This window comes from Carcharhinus amblyrhynchos, chromosome 9 (assembly GCF_965287045.1).
Source record: "Carcharhinus amblyrhynchos chromosome 9, sCarAmb.v2.hapA, whole genome shotgun sequence".
Taxonomy (NCBI): domain Eukaryota; kingdom Metazoa; phylum Chordata; class Chondrichthyes; order Carcharhiniformes; family Carcharhinidae; genus Carcharhinus; species Carcharhinus amblyrhynchos.
The window spans coordinates 36,291,572-36,313,550 of NC_137332.1; the positions used below are offsets into that span (position 1 = coordinate 36,291,572).

General features: G+C 41.3%; 1 protein-coding gene across 5 annotated transcripts in view; it reads left to right on the forward strand.

The window, feature by feature from the left end:
- The first annotated feature begins 4,560 nt into the window (after window positions 1-4,560).
- Window positions 4,561-21,979, forward strand: part of LOC145347715 (fizzy-related protein homolog) — a 61,159-nt gene continuing 43,740 nt past the window's right edge. The window contains exons 1-3 of one of the 5 annotated variants that reach the window (XM_080195445.1): window positions 4,561-4,816; window positions 9,350-9,422; window positions 15,754-15,942. In XM_080195445.1, coding sequence (XP_080051571.1) covers window positions 15,868-15,942 — 75 coding nt within the window. In that variant the 5' untranslated portion in view covers window positions 4,561-4,816; window positions 9,350-9,422; window positions 15,754-15,867. Of the gene's footprint in view, window positions 4,817-4,927; window positions 5,126-8,687; window positions 8,710-9,349; window positions 9,423-15,753; window positions 15,943-21,979 lie in introns of those variants that run through there. The other 4 variants (XM_080195443.1, XM_080195444.1, XM_080195447.1 and 1 more) reach the window with 4 other exon arrangements.

Consider the following 21,979-nt stretch of genomic DNA (forward strand, 5'->3'; position numbering starts at 1 on the left):
GAATGACAGGCGTTCTCAATGAAACCTACAAATTCTGAAGGGTTTGATTGGGTGGACAACGTGAGATATTTTTCTGCTGGTTGGGGGAATCATGGGGACATGGTCTCAGGATAAGGGGCCAATCATTTAGGACAGAGATGCCTCAGAATTATTTCACTAAAATGGTTGTGAATCTTTGGAGTTCCCTACCCCAGAAGGTTGTGGATGCTCCATGGTTGAATATATTTAATGCTGAGATTGACAGATCTCAGGGAATTAAGGGACTTGGAGAGTGGGCAGGAAAATGGAGTTGAAGTCCAACATCAGCCATGATTGTACTGAGTGACAGAGCAGGCTCGATGTATCGTGTGATCTACTCCTGCTCCCATGTTCTTGCAACGCCCCTGCGTTATTCTATGACAATACTAGAACATTTGGCAAAGTATCTGCAATTTTAATTTCAGACTTAATTCTGTTTTTAAATTGCCAAAATTTTTAGCACACTATCAAACTGTCAATTTTTTCCATTCCATTTGTACCATTCTTTCCTTTCTCAAGGATGGCTTTCCAGCTGCTGATATTAATTCCTTATTTTCTTCTTTTGCCGTTTGTCTCCAGGCCAGTGTCAGTTTACTGAACCTTATATTCAACTGAAGACAGATTTAACATTCACAGAATGTTACAGTTTTAAGCTTGTTACTAAGTAGCCAATGCTTAATTAGCTCCTAGCATGTTTTATCTCTGCTGGTCAGCCATAATAATTTACAAATAATTATTATAAATAATAATTTGTTACCTTACTTTCTTCATTTTACTGTCATATTTATTTTTAGACAGGCCAGAAAATCTGTGCTTAGAATCATAGAATATTTACAATGCATAAGGAGGTTACATGGCCTGTGGTGTCTGTGACTGCTGTCTGCTAGGGCAACCCATCCCACACTCACCCTTTCCCTTCTAGCTCGGCAATTTATTTTCTGTTCAGATAATTATCCAAGATTCTTTTGAAAGCCATGCTAACTGCTAACAGCTCCCATTCTGCTCTGTGTGTTCACATACATGCACTATAAACTCAATTTATACCTTACTGCATTCTCTCTTACTCTGATTCACATGTTCACATGCAGGTTCTAAGGTCCGGCTGAGAGAACATATTGCGAACTAATCGACATTATTCTCCAGTTTACATTACAGATTTCATAGAGAATAGAATCATAGAATCCCTACAGTGCAGAAGGTGACCATTCGGCTTATCAAGACTCACTGACCACATTCCCACCTAGCCCCTATCCCCATAACCCCATGCATTTACCCTTGCTGGTCCCCCTAACACTAAGGGTCAATTTAGCCTGGCCAATCCACAAAACACACAGATCGATGGACTGCCCATGACAAGCTGAGAATGTATGTTGAAGAAGCTGTCTATCTTCCTGTGAAAGACACCATGGGCCATTGACCTTGAGTGGGGTTTTACGGACTTGAGGCGAGAACAGCTGGAAAATCCCACCCCATGAATTAAAGATAATTGTTGGCAATAGGGTTGGTCACTATTTAGAATTTTATCAGGATTTTGAAACACAATATTCCTAATCAGATCTTTCATGCAAATAACCCTGTTTGTCTTGGGGGAATGTAACGTTGTTCCAAGTGCTTCATTTGAAGACAAAAAAGCATCTGCAGAGACTTGCTTGTCGAAATGAAGGATAATTATGCTGGCAAAGCGAAAAGAAGGTCCACAATTTTGACCCAGCTTCTTCAACATACATTCTCAGCTTGTCATGGGCAGTCCATCGATCTGTGTGTTTTGTGGATTGGCCAGGCTAAATTGACCCTTAGTGTTAGGGGGACCAGCAAGGATAAATGCATGGGGTTATGGGGATAGGGGCTAGGTGGGAATGTGGTCAGTGAGTCTTGATTAGCCGAATGGTCACCTTCTGCACTGTAGGGATTCTATGATTCTATTCTCTATGAAATCTGTAATGTAAACTGGAGAATAATGTCGATTAGTTCGCAATATGTTCTCTCAGCCGGACCTTAGAACCTGCATGTGAACATAATATTCATTGAACGCTCTTCTTTTCAGGAAAATACCTCTGAATTCTGGATCCCTCTACTCCAGGACCATGAATAGTTTTATCCTCAGAAGATGGAGCATCCTCACCACTCTTCCAACTCTCTTGTGATCTGTGAAATATCCAGTATGGCTTTAGTGCTATATAATCCTGCCAGATGAAAATATTTGAATCGGTGCATGGAAATGAAAAAGTAAGTTAAACAAGGGGTGAGTTTCATAAATTTGGGACAGGATGACTCAGCATGAACCCCTGGATAGGCTTGGATCCAACTCCACCTCTTTCTCTTCCTCCTCCTCTGCACCCTGATACTATTGTGGAGCCACATGAAAAGAGTGTACATGCTGAGAGGAATCAGCATTTATCCCCATGGGACGAAGGAAATTGTGAAAGCAGTAGACATTTGTGGCTGTGTGGTTCTTTTCAGGGATATTAGGGTGACAATGCTGGTGTTCATTTATGAACCTGAACTGGCACCATGCATAACAAGAGAATATTGCCTCTCCATGCCCTGCTCCAGGTTGATGCTACCACCTCTAATGGCCTGTCTTTCAGGCATTATATATCATTTTCTCCTGCAATATGACTGGAGTGAAGACAAGATTGAGGAGTGTGAGTCAAGTGACAAGGAAGAGCTAACATGAGGGATGTGGCAGTGTCACCCTGTTAGAAAGCAGCAAAGTGTTTCTGAGTACAAAGAAAAGAACAAAGAAAAGTACAGCACAGGAACAGGCTCTTTCGCCCTCCAAGCCTGTGCTGATCATGATGTCCTAACTGAACTGAAAAAAACCTTCTGCCCTTACTTGGTCCATATCCCTCTATTCCCTCTTTATTCATGTAACCATCCAGATGCTTCTTAAATGTTGTTAATGCACTTGCTTCCACCACCTCCTCTGGCAGCGCATTCCAGCATCCCACCACTCCCTGTGTGAAAAACTTCTCCCGTCCATCTCCTTCAAACTTTCCCCCTCCCATATTGAACATGTAATTGACACTTGCACCCTGGAAAAAAGCCTCTTACTATTCACCCTACCTGTGCCCTTGTAGTATCCTTTTGTATTTTTTTAATTCATTCATGGAGGGGTGTGGGTCACCAACAAGGCCAGCATTTGTTGTCCATTAGTTTCATGGTCACTGTGACCACCTTTATTTCCCAGATTTGTTATTGTCAGAATTGAAATTCTGCCAGCTGCCATGGTGAGATTTGAACCCACACCCCCAGAAAATTAGCCTGAGCTTCGGGATTACTAGTCCAGTGACATTATCACGATGCCACCATCTCCCCGACAAGTAATTGTGCTCGCAGGAGATGGGGCAGCCGTTTTAGGTCCCAGTTATGAGAGTGCATTGTAAAGGGGTCACTGTACAGATGCTACTTTTAGCAGGGGCAGAGTGTGCATGTACTGAGAGTGTCCAAAAAAGAAAACAAGGATAATGATGTAGAAAGCAAAAATAAAAATGGCAGCATGTATTCCCAAATGTGTGCTCCACTTAAAGAAAGTAGTTTGACCTGTGGTCATGTATTACATGAGCAAAATGTTAATTTGTCCACTCATAGCAACTGATACAAACATGCAATGTGCAGGACACACTGTTTAGCTAAAAAATATACATCAGCATCACTGGGAGGGCAAATAGTAAAGTCAAGATCAAATCTGCAGAATCAATTCAGGAAAGATTGAAATAATTAGGCGCTGAGAGAAATAAAACAGAATGAGTAAGAGATTTTAAAAAAGGTAAACATTCAGGAGTACTGCAAATCTGGAACAAGCTGATATTTGAAGTATCTGGACCTCCCCCCCACCAAGAAAAATCCCCTTCCCCCAAATCCCCTCCCCCAACCCTCCACTCCAATCCACTCCAAATACCTACCCTTCCACCCCTGTCCTTCCCCCAATTCCCCCATCCCAACAATCAGCACCGTTCCCTGTTATGTCACTGTCCGACATATAATGGCATGAACCCACAACCTTACCCAAGGAATGTTGTATTCATGATAGTAAGTAACATAGCAATTACAAAGTAAAGCAGTGGCCTTGTCACTTGCCCAGAGACCCACAGTAATATTCTGGGGACTTGGATTGGAATCCCTCTGGTGGGAAATGATGAAATTTTAATTTATTTAAAGTTTCAATAACTTGTAAAAAAATCCACCTGATTCACTCATGTCCTTCAGGGAAGGAAATCTGTTGGCCTTACCTGGTCTGGCCTACATGTGATTCCAGAACCACAGCAATGTAAAAATGCCCAATGGCTTAGGAAGCCATTCTGTTCCAGGGCAATGAGGGATGGGCGATAAATGCTGGCCCAGCCAGCAACGCCCACTTACCATGAATAAAACATAGGACGTATCACAAATGGAAATAATTTAACAGGTGAAGTGCAATTATTTATTTTTATATAAATAGCTTAACAAGGATTCATGAAGGGATATTGTCTTCAAGAAAATAGCGTTTGGTAAATCCTTAGTTTGCTTGTATACTGTGTGAAAACATATGTAAGGCATCCAAACTCCTCCCCTCTAAGGCACGGCTGGAACACGATTTCAGGACAGTGATGATGTGTAGAAAGTTTAGCTAAACGCATTCACCCTTCCTGACAGTTCAATTCGTTGGAAATTCACAAACACCGACTTTCGGCTGACGTGACAACATTTCATCTGGATTCTCGACTAGCTTCCCAATTCTCGAATACCACCGCCCCCACCCACTCGGGAGTAATTGCCGACAGGGACATTGGAAGACATTGGACGTATATTTAAGACGGTAATCCTTCCTTTAAACAAATACAGAGGATAACAAATGCACGCACCGTAACACATCCCCAACCCACAGGCTCAATTTATGATGAAATGCAACCCTCCCTTTTATGGCAACCGTTCCCATAGTGCTGTGCACTTTCTTGCCACGGAGCCATATTGAGCAGGGATTCTTTATAAAGAGGCTGGATGGGAATCGGGGGCCTTTTATTGAAAAAAAACAATCTTCTGTCATTTTAAATGAGGTTATCGGCGATTGAGCAGTGTAAGCGTTCCGTGCGGAAGAAGCATACAGTTTCACCAGGGCGATGACAAGGTAATATAGCACCTCAATATTAGGAAACTCTCGTCATGACAACTCCTGCCGTAATAATAGTCGGCATCATTGGCAACAAAAGTCGAAAAGACGTGATCGAGAGGCTGAATGTGGATACATTTCGTTACAATGTTGCTATTGTGTTCCCGGAGATCCCGCATTGGTCATTCCGAGTCGCAGCGTTCCATTTTGGAGTGTTTGGCGTTTTGTTGTGGTGTGAAATTGACACAACTGCCTGGTAACCAGGTTTGTTACTTTCAGTCTGGCCTTGCCCCCCCAACATGTAGCCGACAATCACACTTTCTCGTGATTTCTTTTCCGGCAACTTTAATTAAAACCTCGCAACATGTTTGACTTGTAATCGTTTTATTCTCTGACAAGGTAGACTTGTCTTCCGGATTTGTTTTCGAACCCGTTGCGTGCGTGTTTACATTTTTTTCCTTAAAAAAACCAATTTTTGTATATTTTTAATAGTTGTGGTCCTTTTCCGAGTGTGGAAACTTTTTGTATCGAGGGGTTTGGACAGGCAAGTCTTGAGTACAATGTGGGAACGTCGCTTACCGGAGTTTGGTTAGTGGACTTTTGTTCAAGAGTTTGGATTTTAATTTTTCTCTCTGTTTCTGGAGAGTGGACAGTAAAATGCTTATCAACTCGAATTTTGGACCTTGGCTGCCACTTCCTGACCTTTTAAATTCCATTTGTGGCCGGCTTTTCTGTACAGTCTGGCTGCTTAGCCGTTGTCATGGTATCTTGAAATACTTTTTAAAAATAATTCTGCGGGTGTTAATTGAATTTTGAAATACTGACAAAGCACATTTTAAATATCCTGTCTGCCTCGTTAAGGTAACTATACCATTATGCGGTGTGATTGATAAAGTAGCAATTATTAATTCTTTATAGTATATGTAAATTAGAAAATCAAGTTTAATTTGCGGCAGGAGCTGTGTATTAATGAGATACCTTAACTTTTTAAATGTCCTATTGCATAAAGAAACCCTCCCCAATCGGACTCTATTGTCAGTGATGCCTGGGTTGATATCTTGCACGTAGGGAGTCAGAAGCAAGTGTAATCCTCATGCGAAGTGATGCTGGAGGCCAAAGGGGTAAAATTCAGTGTGCATCTATCATTCAGTCCATACTTTAAAACTGTGTAGCTTTAATTATTTCTATATTCTTATGTCCACGGTTAGAATGGAAACTACTTATGTAAACTTGTCACATTGCAGTTACAATCTCCCACCAGTTGTGGTGCACAAGTGCCCCCATTACTGACAGCGGCTGGGTGCTGTGGCACGCACCTGTAATCTCACTGCGAGGAGGCAGAGCCTGTCGGATTGCTTGAGGTCGGGAGTTCTGGGCTGTTGTCCTCTGTGCTGATCGGGTGTCCACACTAAGATCAGTATCCGCAAGAGGACTCTGGGAGCACCAGGTGTGCTAAGGAGGGGTGAACCGGCCCAGGTCGGAAACGGAGCAGGTCAAATCCCCGTGCTATTCAATAGTGGCATAGCACCTGTGAATAGAAACAGCAGTGCAGCCTGACCAATACAGCGAGACACATTACTGACAGCGTGAAATGTTTACGTTGTCAATGTAAGCGTAAGAATTTCAAATTGCTGGTAAAGGATAGATTCAATGTACATGCAGATGCACATTTTTCATCCAATATGGAGAAAAGTCCTAATTTTAACACTTTCTGCTTTTAAATGTGGAGCAGAAATAGTTAGCACTGCTGCCTCACAGTGCCAGGGACCCAGGTTCAATTCTGGCCCTGGAGCACTATCTTGTGTGGAGTTTGCACATTTTCCCTGTGTCTATGTGGGTTTGCTCTGGTTTCCTTCCACAGTGCAAAGATGTGCAGGTTAGGTTGATGGGTCATGCTAAATTGACCCTAGTGTCAGGGGATTAGCAGAGCAAATATGTGGGGTTACGGGGATAGAACATAGGTGAGATTGAGTCTGCACCGACCACAATGAGCTAAATGGACTCCTGCATTGTAAGGATTCTATGATTCACATGGGTTTGTTAGAGCCCCATTGTCAATACAGATATTGTCCTTGGTTATATTCAGTAAAATAAAATGGAATGGAGTAAAATGAGAGACAGGCAACCTAAGCTGAGATGAGAAAGTGGTTTGTGTAAAGTGTAAGGACAGTTGGAAAAAATGTGAGTTATTGTTAGCTGAGACTGATTGGAGCATGGACAATCGTGATGCGTTCACCCAATAAACTATTGCTGTAAGCTTAATAATCTGACAGCTAACAGTAGGAATGACTAGAACTCATTGTGACAATTCCTTGAGATTGCCTCACTCTCTGATGCTGTCGTGAGTTTCTGCAGGTTTGATTAAAAGATCCTGCTGTGCTAACTGAATTTGGCTGTAGTGGCAAAAGGAGCATTACATAAGGACTCTATATCCTTGGTTAGGAAGAGCACCTGTCACATTGTAACACAGGTGTCCTCCAGTGAGCTCATGCAGGACACAAACAGCACAGTGCAGAAGGGCATTGTGGGTTCCTGTTCCTGAATGCCACACACTGCCCATGTGAGTGCCTGTGTGAGTGGATGAGTTACTATGCTTCTCAGCTGGCTAGCTTGGCAATATGCATGAATGCTCAAATATTACATGAATATTTGACACTTGGATGAAGTATTGAAGAAATTGTGAAATCCTTACTATAATAAGGAATCAACAGCTTCATTTTGTGGGGGGGTGGGGGGGTTGGGAATTGTAGAGGAAACACATCTCTTTTAGAAATAAAGGTTCTTTGAAGTGATTTCCTATCTCCCCGGCTGAAGGTCTGCTCCCAGATGATTGCCAGTTCCACTTTAGGGTAGCCCTTGGAGAAATGCACGAGTATCTTGGTAGGATGCTGCCTTAGATCTTCCCTTTTCTGCTTGTGTGAAAAAGCCTGGGTATCATAATGAAAGTGTAGCGTGGTGTCCCTCCGTGCTATGTTGAAAAGCTGGTGTGTGCGACATTTGTAACAATCTAGCAATCTCAAATCTTGGACTGCATGAAAAATAACTGCGCTTGTGAAAATAAAGCAAAACCTCAAGTGAGATTAGAAAGATCCATCCCAAGTAATGACGTAGAACATGTATGCCTAATTTCTTACTGTTACATCTGTAAACTTTTTCAGAAAGAGCTTAAGTATCTGTTTAGAAAAGGGATTGAATTTTATACAAGAGTGATGTATTTTGCAGCACAATGCTTCCATGTTTAGAGACTTGGAATATAGTTAATCAAAATTGTACTTGAGGATTTTAAAGTTAAATAGCATCCTGGAGCTCTAGATTACCATCAGGAAACAGAGAGGTATCTTGGAAATTTGTTTGTGATTTATTATAGTGTTCCTGATGGGATGCGGGTCTAGTCAATTAAATGATAAGGGGAGGGAATGGGTTATTGGCCTGAATTGTCTTAATTTATATCTAAATGCTAACTGTGAAAAAGTATAATTTGACACTGGTATGCTGTTGTTGTGGCCACACTAATTTATACTATGAATCCTGTTGTATACAGTAGATCAGGACTGAGAAGCCAGTTACATAGAAGAGGATAGCTGTACTGGTGCCCTTGTATAGTAAGTAACCAAATAAATCAGAATATTAGAAATAAGTGCATCAGTGCAGGTTCGTGATTTTACTGTCTGTAACCTGTTCAAAGATACTGAATATTATCTCATTCATTTTGGTGATTTGAGGTTTTACGAAGTGAAGACAATATCCAAAATGACACTTTAATTTCAAAGTAAATGCCCTGTGCTTTACAGAATTAATCCAAGTGATGCCACAAATCAAAACGTTCAAGGTGAACAATTAAGGATAAGCATAGCAAAGAGTAATTCTTTTTATACAAATTAATACGAGTGTTGAAAATGAAATTGAATTTTATATTTCTTTGTACTCAAATGGAATTAACTATGATTACAGAGCATCCACAATGAATGTGTTCTCTTCCCTCCCCATCCCCCACCACCACCCATCCAAATTGTCTCTTTTATCACAGCTATCGACAACATTGATTCTTGGAATAGTGTATGCTCTCTTTCATTTGAATTAAATATACTTTTTTTTCTTGGATTCAGCTATTTGAATTTTCTACAAGGTCAAGTCCTAATTAAAGGAATGATCCAAGGCAGCCACCTACAGAATGTCAAATATGTTCCATAATAAGACTTAATTCCCCTGATTCATTGTATCATTCTTTTAATTTGTATCTAGCCTCCTGATTTGAACTGCCATTTCCTCATCGCAGGACAGATGATTGAGAGTGATGACTCAGTGCCTAACACAGGTTACGTAGTGCTTTCTTTTTGACTTCCGATTCTGTAGTCAAATTAAATTCCACAGAGTTTTATAGAATTCTTAAACTTGGTAATAACTCGCGCTGTGGTCATGTGGGTGAATTGTGCACAAGTGTGTTAGGATTCTGTGTACAGGGTAAGTTCATGCAAACAGCAAGATCCAGTAGAATGTGAAATTATTTTGTGATGCAGTGAGAAGTTGTTGCTCGTCACTTTAAAATGTAGTAAGAAAGAAAATGCTAGATAGAATAGTCTGGTGAACTGTGCTGGTGCTTGTGAAACGTTTCATTATAAAGGAAGCTTTTGTTATATATTTCAGTCAAAGAAAGCTGTTAGAATGCAATCTTAAATAGTTCACATGAATGTTGGCTAACCCGAGTTTGCACACGCAGCTTCAAGTGGCATCTATATTTACATCTCTTTCACAAACAAATTTTAGTCTGCTTTTCTTTTCCAGAAATCTCACTGCCAGTAAGTGAGGGGAAAGAGTTGTCGAAGAGGTTGGGTCCACTCTTTCAGTGATTCTACTGAGCATTGTTGGGATAGACATGTGTAATTCTGGAATTGATTGCTGCTTAAATTATCCAGAATTCCTGACTGACTGAGGGCAGTTTTTGTGAGATGGTGGAAGGAAAGAGGAGGATGAGAATGTGTTTGAGATGAGGCATTGGGCAGTAAATGTTGCTTTTATGATTGCAAAATATTTGCAAGAGTGAATTAAAGTAGCACATTTTTGTGTGATACTGCCCCAACCACGAGTGACCAGAGTCTAACCTGACCAATGATTGCACTGCTGAGTTTCGATACTCAGATACAAGAGAATATAAGTGGGAAACTGTGGCAGGTGCAATTTTGGGATGCAGACTGTAAGGAGGACGTTGAACCAATGAAGTGGATAGGGTGCAAATTCAATGTGGTGATGCTTTGTTTGAGGAGCTACCAATGAAAATAAAGTTTTGGAAAAACTGACATTGTTTTAATTGGAGTGAAAGAGAAAGCAGTAATTTGATTTGAGATGCTCAACTTTAAGAAAGGCAGGGGGACAGAGTAGATAGGAATTGCCTTTTGGGTAACTGAGGATCCTAGAATGAATGAATAATGATATAGCATTAGATACAAGATTTTTAGAAGAATGCAGAAAGAAATCTTTTATAAAGGGTGTTAAGGCTGTGCGAGGGATTACTAGTTTGTGATTGAAGTAAAGATATGCCTTGGTGCAGAACTCAACATGGATAGGGATACCAGCTTTGGGAGCTCAACAGTTTTCATCCTTGATGCCTCAGCATCACATGAAAGAACAAAATAACAATGCGATAGTTCTAGCACTCATCGGGCGGAGGTAACTTCACTGGCTCAGACACATTCACAGGATGGAAGACGTGGGTACATTCCAAAATTATTCTATATGGGGGGGAGAGACCAGTATGATGCACAAAGTTCCAGAGTGCTTGTACACATGACATTAAAGGTCTGAACATCAGTCTTTCACATGTGGGAGACACCAGCCAAACAGAGGGAAATAGCAACAAGGCTGGTGTGTGTGTCACCATGGTGACCAGTAGCTTTAGCAGCTTGACAGCAGGCACCAACATTAAAAGCAGCAAGCCACAACCACACCTGATCACCCACTGCCTGATATGTGGCACTTGTGATAGAACTTGCCTGACACAAATTGGTCCCTTCAGTCATCAGCAAAAGCCCAATATGCGAATCTATCCATTCACCAGTGGATTTGCTGGTATAGTTAAAGGAAAAGGAAATACAGTGATATGGGAACTAAATAACTTTGACTATTGCTTGTCTGGAAGATAAACATCAACATGAATTGGTTGTACCAAGTGGCCTGTCTCCCTGTTGTAATTCTATGTCAAGATTGGAAATGTACATACAGCAAGAGGTGTCCCTTTATTGTAGACTTGGGCCTGAGTATCACTGGGTTAGTTTTGGGTTTACTTCTGAAGCTTGTATTTATACTGTCTAAAAATAACTGAGACATGTTTGTATCTCATTATAGCAAAATTCAAACCAGCATTTTCTTTTGCAGCTAATTACTGCAGGATGGATTTATGAAAAACAAATATAATAAAATGCAAACATTGGCCATTATAAGTTACATGCATCTGCCATTGTGCCTTTCTTCACACTGAAGCTACTTTTAAAAATTCATTCAAGGGATGTGGGTATTGTTGGCCAGGCCTGCATCTATTACTCTTCCCAATTGCCCTCAAAAGTGGTGGTAATCTGCTTTTTTGATCCGCTGCAGTGTATGTGGAGTGGGTACACCCACAGTGCAGTTAGGGAGGGACTTCCAGGATTTTAACCCAGCTACAGTGAGGTGATATATTTCCAACTTAGGATGCTAGTGGCTTGAAGGGGAACTTCCAGGTAGAGATGTTCCCGAGGGCCTGCTGCTCTTATCCCCTTCTAGACGGTAGTGGTCGTGGGTTTGGAAGGTTTGTCTGAGAAGCCTTGGTGAGTTCCTGCAGTGCATCTTGTAGACAGTACTTACTGCTGTCACTTTGCCTCCATGGTGGAGGGAGTGAAGACTTGTGGATGGGGTTTCAAGCAAGCAGTTTTGTCCTTGATTGTGTCAAGCTTCTTGAGCATTGTTGGAGTTGCTCTCATCCAGGTAGATGGAGAGTATTCCATCATACCCCTGACTTGTGCCTTGTAGATGGCAGACAGGATTTGGGAAGTGTGGAACAGTTATTCTCTGCAGGATTCCTTGCCTCTGACCTGCTGTTGTAGTCACAGTATTTGTATAGCTAGTCCAGTTGAGATTCTGGTAAATGGTAACCTCCAGGATATAGATAGTGGGGAATTCAGCAATGGAGATTTTCTCTTGTTGGAGATGATAATTTCCCACCACTTGTGTGGTGCAAATGTTACTTGTTACTTTTGTCATCCCAAATCTGGATATGGTCCAGGTCTTGTTGCATTTGGAAATTCAGTATCTGAGGAGTTGCAAATGGTGCTGAACATTGCACAATCATCAATGAGCATCCCAACTTCTGAGTTTATGTTTACGATGGAAGGAAGAACATAAGAACATAAGAAATAGGAGCAGGAGTAGGCCATCTAGCCCTTCGAGCCTGCCCCGCCATTCAATAAGATCATGGCTGATCTGTTGTGGCTCAGTTCCACTTTCCCGCCCTCTCCCCATAACCCTTAATCCCCTCTCTTATCAAGAACCCATCAACCCGCTTCTTAAAAATATTTAGCGAGGCAGCCTCCACCACTTCAACGGGCAGAGAATTCCAGAGATTCACCACCCTTTGAGTGAAGAAGTTCCTCCTCAACTCCGTTCTAAACCGCCTCCCCTTTATCTTGAGGCTGTGCCCCCTAGTCCTAGTGTCTTTTTTGAGCGGGAAGAGTCTCTCCACCTCTATCCTATCCATCCCATTCATCATCTTATATGTCTCAATGAGATCTCCCCTCATTCTTCTAAACTCTAACGAGCACAAGCCTAGTTTATTCAGCCTCTCCTCATAGCTCAATCCCCTCAACTCTGGTATCAGCCTAGTAAACCTCCTCTGCACTCCCTCCAGGGCCAAATGATGAAGCATTTGAAGATGGGTGGGCCAGGACACCACCCTGAGGGACTGCTGCAGAGATGTCCTGGAGTTGAGATAACTGACTGCCAGCAACCACAACCATCTTCCTTTGTGCCAGATATGATTCCAACCAACACGTTTTCACCTGATTCCCTTTGACTCCAGTTCTCTTAGGGCTCCTTAACACCATACTTGGTCAAATGAGGCTTTAATGTTAAGGGTAGTCACTCTCACTTCACCCCAATCAGCTTTTTTTTGTCTTGTGTTTGAACCAAGGCTGTATTGAGGTCAGGAACCAAGTGGCCCTGCTGAAACCCAACTGGGCATCAGCGAGCAGCTTATTGCTAAGCAAGTGCCACTTGATAACATTGATAACCCCTTCCATCACTTTACTGGTGTTCGAGAGTAGACTGATGGGGCAGTAATTGGTTGGATTGGATTTGTTCTTTTTCATATGTACAGGTTACACCTGGACAGTTTTTCCACACTGCCAGGTAGATGCCAGCGTTGTAGCTGTACTAGAACAGTTTGGCTAGGTGCGAGGTAAGTTCTCTTTGCTTAAAACCCAACCCTCTGTCAAGCCTTTTGTTCGTCTGCCTAAGCACCCTGAAATGTTTGAATGCTAATGTGTTGATTAGGTGCATTGACCCAAACAGGTGCTGGAGTGTGGCGACTAGGGGAATTTCACAGTAACTTCATTGCAGTGCTCATGTAAGCCTTACTTGTGACTAATGAATAAACTTCAAATATAAGTAAAAGCATTAAGGGCATTATAAATGCAAACTATTGTTACTTGACCACTTCTCTGTTGCTACAGTTCTATCATGAATGTTCACCAAATGCATTCGAAATCTCTTTTTTTTTTTAACAATGTTTTAAAGTTTATTTATTAATCACAAGTAAGGCTTACATTCACACTGCAATGAAGTTACTGTGAAAATCTTCTAGTCACCACACTCTGGCACCTGTTCGGGTACACTGAGGGAGAATTTATCATGACCAGTTCACCTAACCAGCACATCTTTGGACTGGGAGAAACCGGAGCATCCAGAGGAAACCCATGCAGACATGGGGAGAATGTGCAAACTCCTCACAGACAGTGACCCAAGCTGTGTTATTTGCAAATTGTTGGAAATTTTCTTCTAGGCAATAAAAGATTGCACCTTTTCTTTAGTTTGGAATGCTACTTCAGAAGGAGATGGTTGATTCTGCTTGAAAGTATAAACTTGGCTCAGTGATAGCAATCTCACTGCTAAATCAGAAGGATGTGGTCTCAAACCCTCGTCTGGGATGTGAGCGCACCAAACCTTGGCTGCTTTTGGAGATGTTGTCTTTCAGACGAGGCATTCAATCGAAACTCAATCTGCCTGGTTAAGCTGTGTCAAACATCTAATAGCATTATTCGAAGCATTTCCCCAGTTTGCTGGCAAACATGTATTCCTGAACCAACAATACTGAAACAGCGAGGTCCTAATCACAGCACTTATTCTGTGTGCAAGCCCACTAGTCGTTCATTGATGGTGTCCTGAGGATGTGAAAGATACTGTATAAATACATGTTTGTTCTTCCTTTACACCTACATAGCAATCTCCAGGGAACAAGGGAGGGAAAGCTCCATTGAGAGCCCTGCTGAATAATGACCGTCAGGTCAGATGCATGATGCTCCTGCCAATATTTGAATTCTTGGACATCAGTCCCACCTATTTGCATTTATAATTGCAGCCACCACCCTAACTTAACTGTGCTGATAGGCATTGGGCCTAACAGCCACAGCAACCATGTAAATGGAAGACCCCTTTAGAAATCCTGTGCAGCTGCCAGTTGCATCATAATCCCGGAATCAGCAACTAAGAGTTGCTGTACTCCAGCAGGCTGATTTGACTGGGCCTGGTTTGAGAAGGACTTTTTGTTTAACCTCCTATCATTGTATTAAGTGGCTCCCTCGTAGCTGTGCGGCTCCCTATTGACGCAGAAATGCCCAAGAACATCTGGTGAGCAACATGAGCATTTTCTGGTGTTTTAAGGTCAGTGATTGACTTGCTCATTGCTCAGCTGTACCGTGTATAAGGTTTTCCTTGGATGTCTGTCTAGTTTGCAATGCTGCAACATTTTAAAACTTAAATCTCCCAGTTTTCACAAGCAACCTTGAGACCAATGTTCTGTATCAATCCAAAAAGTGCATGCAGAGTATCAGTGGTGAATCTTTATACACTACTCCATAATGTCATTTTATTACCCCTTCCCGATCCTCGACAAGTTAACCAGAGGCTGCACTATGCATATCTGCATTTTGGACAGTGCTCGTTTCAGTCATGTTGTAACCGGGGTAAGGTCAGCACGTGGGTGACATGGTGGCACAGTGGTTTCCACTGCTGCTTCACAGTGTCAGGGACCTGGGTTCAATTCCTAGCTTGGGTCACTAGATGTGTGGAGTCTATGTTCTCCCCATGCCTGTGTGGGTTTCCTCCGGGTGCTCTGTTTTCCTCCCACAGTCCAAAACAAATGTGCTGGTTAGGTGCATTGGCCATGCTAAGTCCTTCCTCGGTGTACCCAAGGTTACAGATTGTGGTGACTAGAGGATTTACACCATAGCTTCATTGCAGTGTTAATGTAAGCCTACTTGTGACTAATAAAAAAAATTTACTTAAAAAAAACTTTACGTGGAAAATGCTTTACGTAGTGATTTTATCTCGAAACTGTCAGGTGTTCATCCCAAAAGTGAGCACGTTCATTAGTTTTAATGTGTAAATGTGTTTTCTTTTTGCAGGAATGCAAAATAGGAAAGGCTGCAAGGTGACTGGGACTTCATATCCTATAGTGACTGGCAGTATTATTTGTTCTGGTGCTGCTGATTCCTTACTCAATTCATATTGTCACAAGTATGGACCAAGAATATGAGCGGAGGCTTCTTCGACAAACACATTTCCAAAATGTCTCAGAAAACATGCTTTCCCTGGTAAGTGAAAATGGAGAATCAACTTGCTCAGCAGTGAGTAATGGCAAGTTATAGTTAGCTTCCTAAAAGCAGGATTCGTATTTCCCTGCTGGCGAGATGTGCTTAGTGTGGAAGTTAATTGATGTTTCCAGCACAACATTAGCAGTGTAGAAATTGATATAATTTTTTTCAGTAGCATATATATTTAGAATTCTCAAATAGTAACTCTTCGATTTGATTATGAATTGTGCTTTTTTTTTGAAATTGCATTTTGCAATAAAGAGCTAGTATTCTCGTTCCTCGTGTTATGCCACAACCCTGATGTAGAATGTATACTTTCCCTTCAATAGAGAACTTCACAAGATGTTTCCTCTGATTTTAAACAATCCCCAAAGATGAGATGGGATATTTATATGCACGTGAACCATGTAATTAATCCAAGGGTGTGGCCATAACTTCAATGATTGATCTAAATTACATTCCCAATGGTTTTTTAAAAACTTATTGCAAACTGGTGATTTGGTTGAGGTCTTTTTTAGGACTTTGAAGAAAATTGAGTGGATTGCTGGAGAACAAGGGGAGACCTAATAGAAGTGTATAAAATTGAGGGGTATGGATAGGGCGAAGAGTGGGAAGCTTTTTCTCAGATCGGAGGTGACAAACACAAGGGGTCATAGGCTCAAGGTGAGGGGGCGAGGTTTAACTCAGATGTCAGAGGGACGTATTTTACATAGAGGGTGGTGGGAGCCTGGAAGGCACTGCCAAGCAGGGTGGTGGTGGTGGAGGTGGACACGCTGGGATCGTTTAGGACTTATCTGGATAGCCACATGAGCAGACTGGGAATGGAGGGATACAGAAGAATGGTCTAGTTGGACCAATGAGCAGCGCAGGCTTGGAGACTGAAGGGCCTGTTTCCTGTGCTGTATTGTTCTTTGTTCTTTAAGTGGCATTTTTCCACTGGTGGGGGAACTTAGGACAATAGACACAACTTGAAAATCAGGAGAGAAGTTAGGAGACACATCTCCCAAGAGAAAGCAAGAGATATTAGCTCAATGAGCAATTTCAAACCTGACATTGATAACTTTTTTACTGGCTAAGACCATTGAGGGATAAGCAGCTAGATGGAGTTGGGGTACAGATTAGCCATGATCTTGTTGGATGACAGAATGGGTATGAGGGATTGAATGGCCTATTTCTATTCCTATTTAGATAGATCTATATCAAGATAGCAGTGGCATAAATGTGCCTGGTTTAGGAAGCAGAACATGAGCTAAGATTTCTGTTTGTTTGTTTTTCTACAACTCCTACTGGAGTTACACATGTGACAATGATATATTGGCTGAAGAGAGAATTGGGTTCAGTTTGAGGTCAAACACTGACGTCTGCTGTAAACTTCTCACATTGGTGGCTTGAACAAGATACCCGAGAGTTATTTGCGCCCATGGAATTATGCTGCAGCAGCGAGCAAATGACTTCAGAAGAGGAGGAAAGAAATGTTTTGAGATTAGATGGTTAAATGCATTGCTGAAAGAGTGATGTTGGAGGCAGGGGTTTTGCCTCATGGGCTACTGACAACAGTTCTGGATAAAGAAGACGCTGTTCCATTGAGATGGGATGCATCTAAACTGGGCTGCGACTAGTGTCTGGCAAATTGAGTAAGTGGAGATCATTATCGAGGTTTAAGTTAGTGATGGTGGAAGGTTTAAGCAAAGGATAAGTTCAGAAATGCCATGGCTGTCGAGCGTATGAATAAAATTGAACAGAGTGGGCCAGGAAGGGAGAGGGAGTTTATGGTAAAAGGCAATTATCGTCAGAGGTGACATCAGGGAAAGTAGAAAAAGTTGAATCTATAAGCACTCTATCCGAATGATTAACAATAAAGTAAATTGATTAATAGCACAGGTGGAAATTAATGAAATTGAACTAATATGTGGTTGGAAAGTGATCAACATTGGAATCTAATTATCAGGGATACTTGATTTTTAGAAAACTTGGGCAAAGTGGAAAAGAATAGGGCTTGAGGATTAATAAAGAATGAGATAATGAGAATAGAGAGAAAGACTTGGAAAATCAACTTATAGAATCAGTTCAGCTGGGGCCAAGGAAGAACACGGGGCAGAAAACAGGAGAGAGTAGATATAGAGTCTCGAACAGTGATTGTTTAACAGGAGTCTAGAGCAGAGTATAGATCAGGGAATTAGAGGTGCTCGTGACAGGAGTAATATGGTAATTGTGAGAGTTAACATTTTGTATACTCCGCAAAGCATATCTGTAGTAATGCCATGGAGGACATGTCCATGAAATATATAATGTGCAAGATAATTTTATAGCTCACTGCATCGAGGAACCAACTGTGGAAGAAGCTATTTTACACCTTGTTGTGCAATGAGAAAAGGTTAATTAGTAACATTAAAGTGTGCAGGTCTCCAGGGAGGAATGATTGTCACATGAAAAATGTTATTTTGAGTTTGAAATTGATCTAGTTAAATCAGAAACAAGTTTCTGAATCTGAATAAGGCAAACCAGGTAGGAATGGGGGATGAGTTGCCAAGGTGGATGGGGAAACATTACAATTATAGATAAGCAATTGAAACCATTCAAAAAATTGTAATTTGTAACAAATATATATTACCCAGGAAAAAAAAACACAAGAAAAGTGATTCAATCTAGGATAACGGGAGAAGCTAAAGATAGTAGTAGATTAAAGGAATGAGTTTATAATATTGCTAAAAAGAGCTGTTGAATTGATTTATTATTGTCACGTATTGGGATACAGTGAAAAGTATTTTTTTGTGCGCTATACAGACAAAACATACCGTTCATAGAGTGCATAGGGGAGAAGGAAAGGATGGGGTGAAGAGAAAGCTCAGCTTAATGTGTGATTGGACCATTCAAAAGTCTGATGACAGCAGGAAAGAAGCTGTTCTTGAATTGGTTGGTACATGTTTTCAGATTTTTGGACCATTTTTCCCAACGGAAGAAAGTGGAAGAGGGTATGTCTGTTTTCATAGGGGCCTTTGATAACATTGACTGATTTCCTGAGGCAGCGGGAAGTGTAGATGGAATCAATGGATGGGAGGCTGGTTTGTGTGATGGATTGGGCTACATTCATGACACTTTTTTCTTGCGGACTTGGTCAGAGCAGGAGCTGTACCAAGCTGTGATACAATCGGAAAATTGGTGAGAGTCGTGGTGGAAATGCCAAATTTCCTTAGTTATGAATATGAGGACTGGGGGATTTTGGATTTCAGCAAAGGGTGATAGAGAAATTGGTAAAGAGAATGAGAGAGAAAACCAGCAAAAGGGGGCTCATTAGAGGCAGAGACAAGAAGACATAATGATGGATAAGGAAATAGCAGAAATATTAAACAAATACTTTGCATCTATCTTCATAGTACAAGATATATATAAAAATGTTTCAGTAATAGTCAGGCACCAAGAGTCTCATCACAAAGTGGAACCTAAATAAATTAGTGAAAAAACATAGTGCTGGAGAAATTAATGGGGCAGATAGTTGACAAATCCCCAGACCCTGCATCCTTGTTTTTAAAAAGGGAGCTACAAAGATAGTGGATGTATTTGATCTTCCAGAACTAAAGATTCTAGAACAGTCCTCAATGGATTGAAATGTAACCTCACTATTCAAGAAAGGAAATGGAGGGAAAATGAGTACTCTTGCAGCTGACCTGAAATATGTGTTGGGGGAAAAAAATGCTCAAATTTATTATTAGGGATGCTATAACAGGGCACTTTTTAAAAGCCAGTCAACTCAGAATTATCACAGGGAAGTTGTGTTTGACAAGAGTTTTTTGAAGTTGTAACTTGCAGGATACTTGCAAGGGAGACTAATGGATGTATTGCATTTGGATTTTCAAATAGGATTCAATAAGAGACCATAAAAAAGGTTATTACACAACATTGGAACTCATGGGATTGGGGGTAATGTATTAACATGGATAGACAGGCACAAAGCAGAGAATGCAAACAAAATATCTTGTTTGGGTTGAAAGGCTGTTATTAGTGGGGTACTGCAAGATTTCAAGCTCGGTCTCAACTATCTATATCGATGACATGAACGAAGGGACAGAGTGTACGTTATCCAAGCTTTCTGACAGTGTGAAATTGGGTGGAAAAGTAAGATGTGAAGAGGCTGGTCGAGTCAGTGGGCCAACGGAAGATAACATAGTGTGAAAGAAAAATATTAAAGCAGAGTATTTTTTAAAAGGTGAGAAACTGAGAAATGTGTGCATTCAGAAAGATCTGGGCATTCTCATGCACAAATCTCTCAAAGTTAACGTGGCAGTCAACTGGAATGATGGCCTTTGTTACAAGCTGGAGATTGGCTGTGAGGTGCTGACTGAGAGAGGGCTCCTTGGAGACATTTTTGAGGCCTTGGATGTTAATTTTCTGGCAACACTGATTTGTTGCTGTAGTTGTTGGGCACCAATCTGCTGGCGATGGTGGATTAGTTAAGTCAGCATTTGATTTGGCCTGGTAGTCATTGGTATCTATAAGGTCACAGGGTAATGTGGACATCTCTGTGGCCCCTTACTCAAACAATGAAGCAGTGAAGCGAGTTCCAGTGCCATGGGTTTTTCTGTAAAGTCTTGTGTTCACCTTGTGATCAGAGAGTTTAAGTTATGACAAGGATATGTTCTAATATTCCACAGAAATCATTTCTAAACCTCTGATTCAGATGAGCTGTGATGAAAGAAAGTTGAGAGAGATGGGAAAATGCATTAATAGAACCTGCATCAAAATTAAATGCTTTAACTTGAAGCTTTAGGAGTGGAAGTGAATCTGGAAGTGTGATGCTACAATGTCAGTCCTTTAACGTAGCAATGCTTAAAAACATTAATTACACTCGGTGGCATTGTGTTTAGCACTGCTGCATCACAGCGTCAGGGAGCCAGATTCGATTCCCAGCTTGGGTCACTGTCTGTGTGGAGGCTGCACGTTCTCCCTGTGTCTGTGTGGGTTTCCTCCCACAATCTGAAAGACGTGCTGATTAGGTGCATTGACCCGAACAGGTGCTGGACTGTGGCAAGTAGGGGAATTTCACAGTAGCATCATTGCAGTATTTATGTAAGCCTTACTTGTGACTAATAAATAAACTTTGCTTTATTCTTTCTGGAGGGTGTGTATAAGTTCTTTTCCAATCCGTACGTTTGTAAAGTGTACGTATTTGCATTCACATAAAAAGCTGTTAGCCAGGGTATAGCTGTCCAATAATGAAATGACTGCTTTTGCCTTTACTGAATTACTTCCCTTAAAGCTGCTTTCATGCCTGTGCCCTGACTCTCTTCAACGCCCACATGCAGTCTGTCAAACCACCTGCACCTAATGCTGGGACACACTGTATGTGTTACATGTTTAGTACCACATCTGCTCCTCTATGGAGTGTGGAAACTTATTTTCATTTCAGGCTTTAGCAAGTAAGCGTGTACTTAAAGCCACAAAGCTGGCCCCTTTTAACCAATTATAATAACAATAAGAAATGACCATAAAGTCATAAAGTCCCTTTTCCCTCCTGCCCATCTTTTGCACCTACGCACAGGCCCACTTGTTTGGAATTTTGAGGATATTTTCAATTTTCATCAGTAAAAGGGTGAAATTCCAGCTTAGTGCAGTTTTATTACTGAACAAGATTGATCTGAATTGCAATATGTGGAACTGTCTGTGATACTATGCAAAACCTATTTCCTTTGAAATTGCTGAAGAACAGAACAGAAACTTTATTTCATTTTTGGGTGGACTGACAAGATGTGTGATAGCTCAGCATTCCTCGTACTATTACTGTAGCAACAATCTCTATACACGTTAACTACAAACTAAAGCTTTGAATGCCACAGTAATATCGAGGCTGGTTCTGAAAATACAAGGGTGTAAATTGAGTTTTATTTTGTTTCTGTCTGCTGTCTATGCTACAGCTTTTATAAACTGACCGTTTAAAATAAATACGAACATCACTTCCTGTAGCCATCTTTGGAACCAGTATATACCATCATTGACTGCTTTGAGCAGCACCATTGACCATGTGTAACCAGCCTCATGGTGA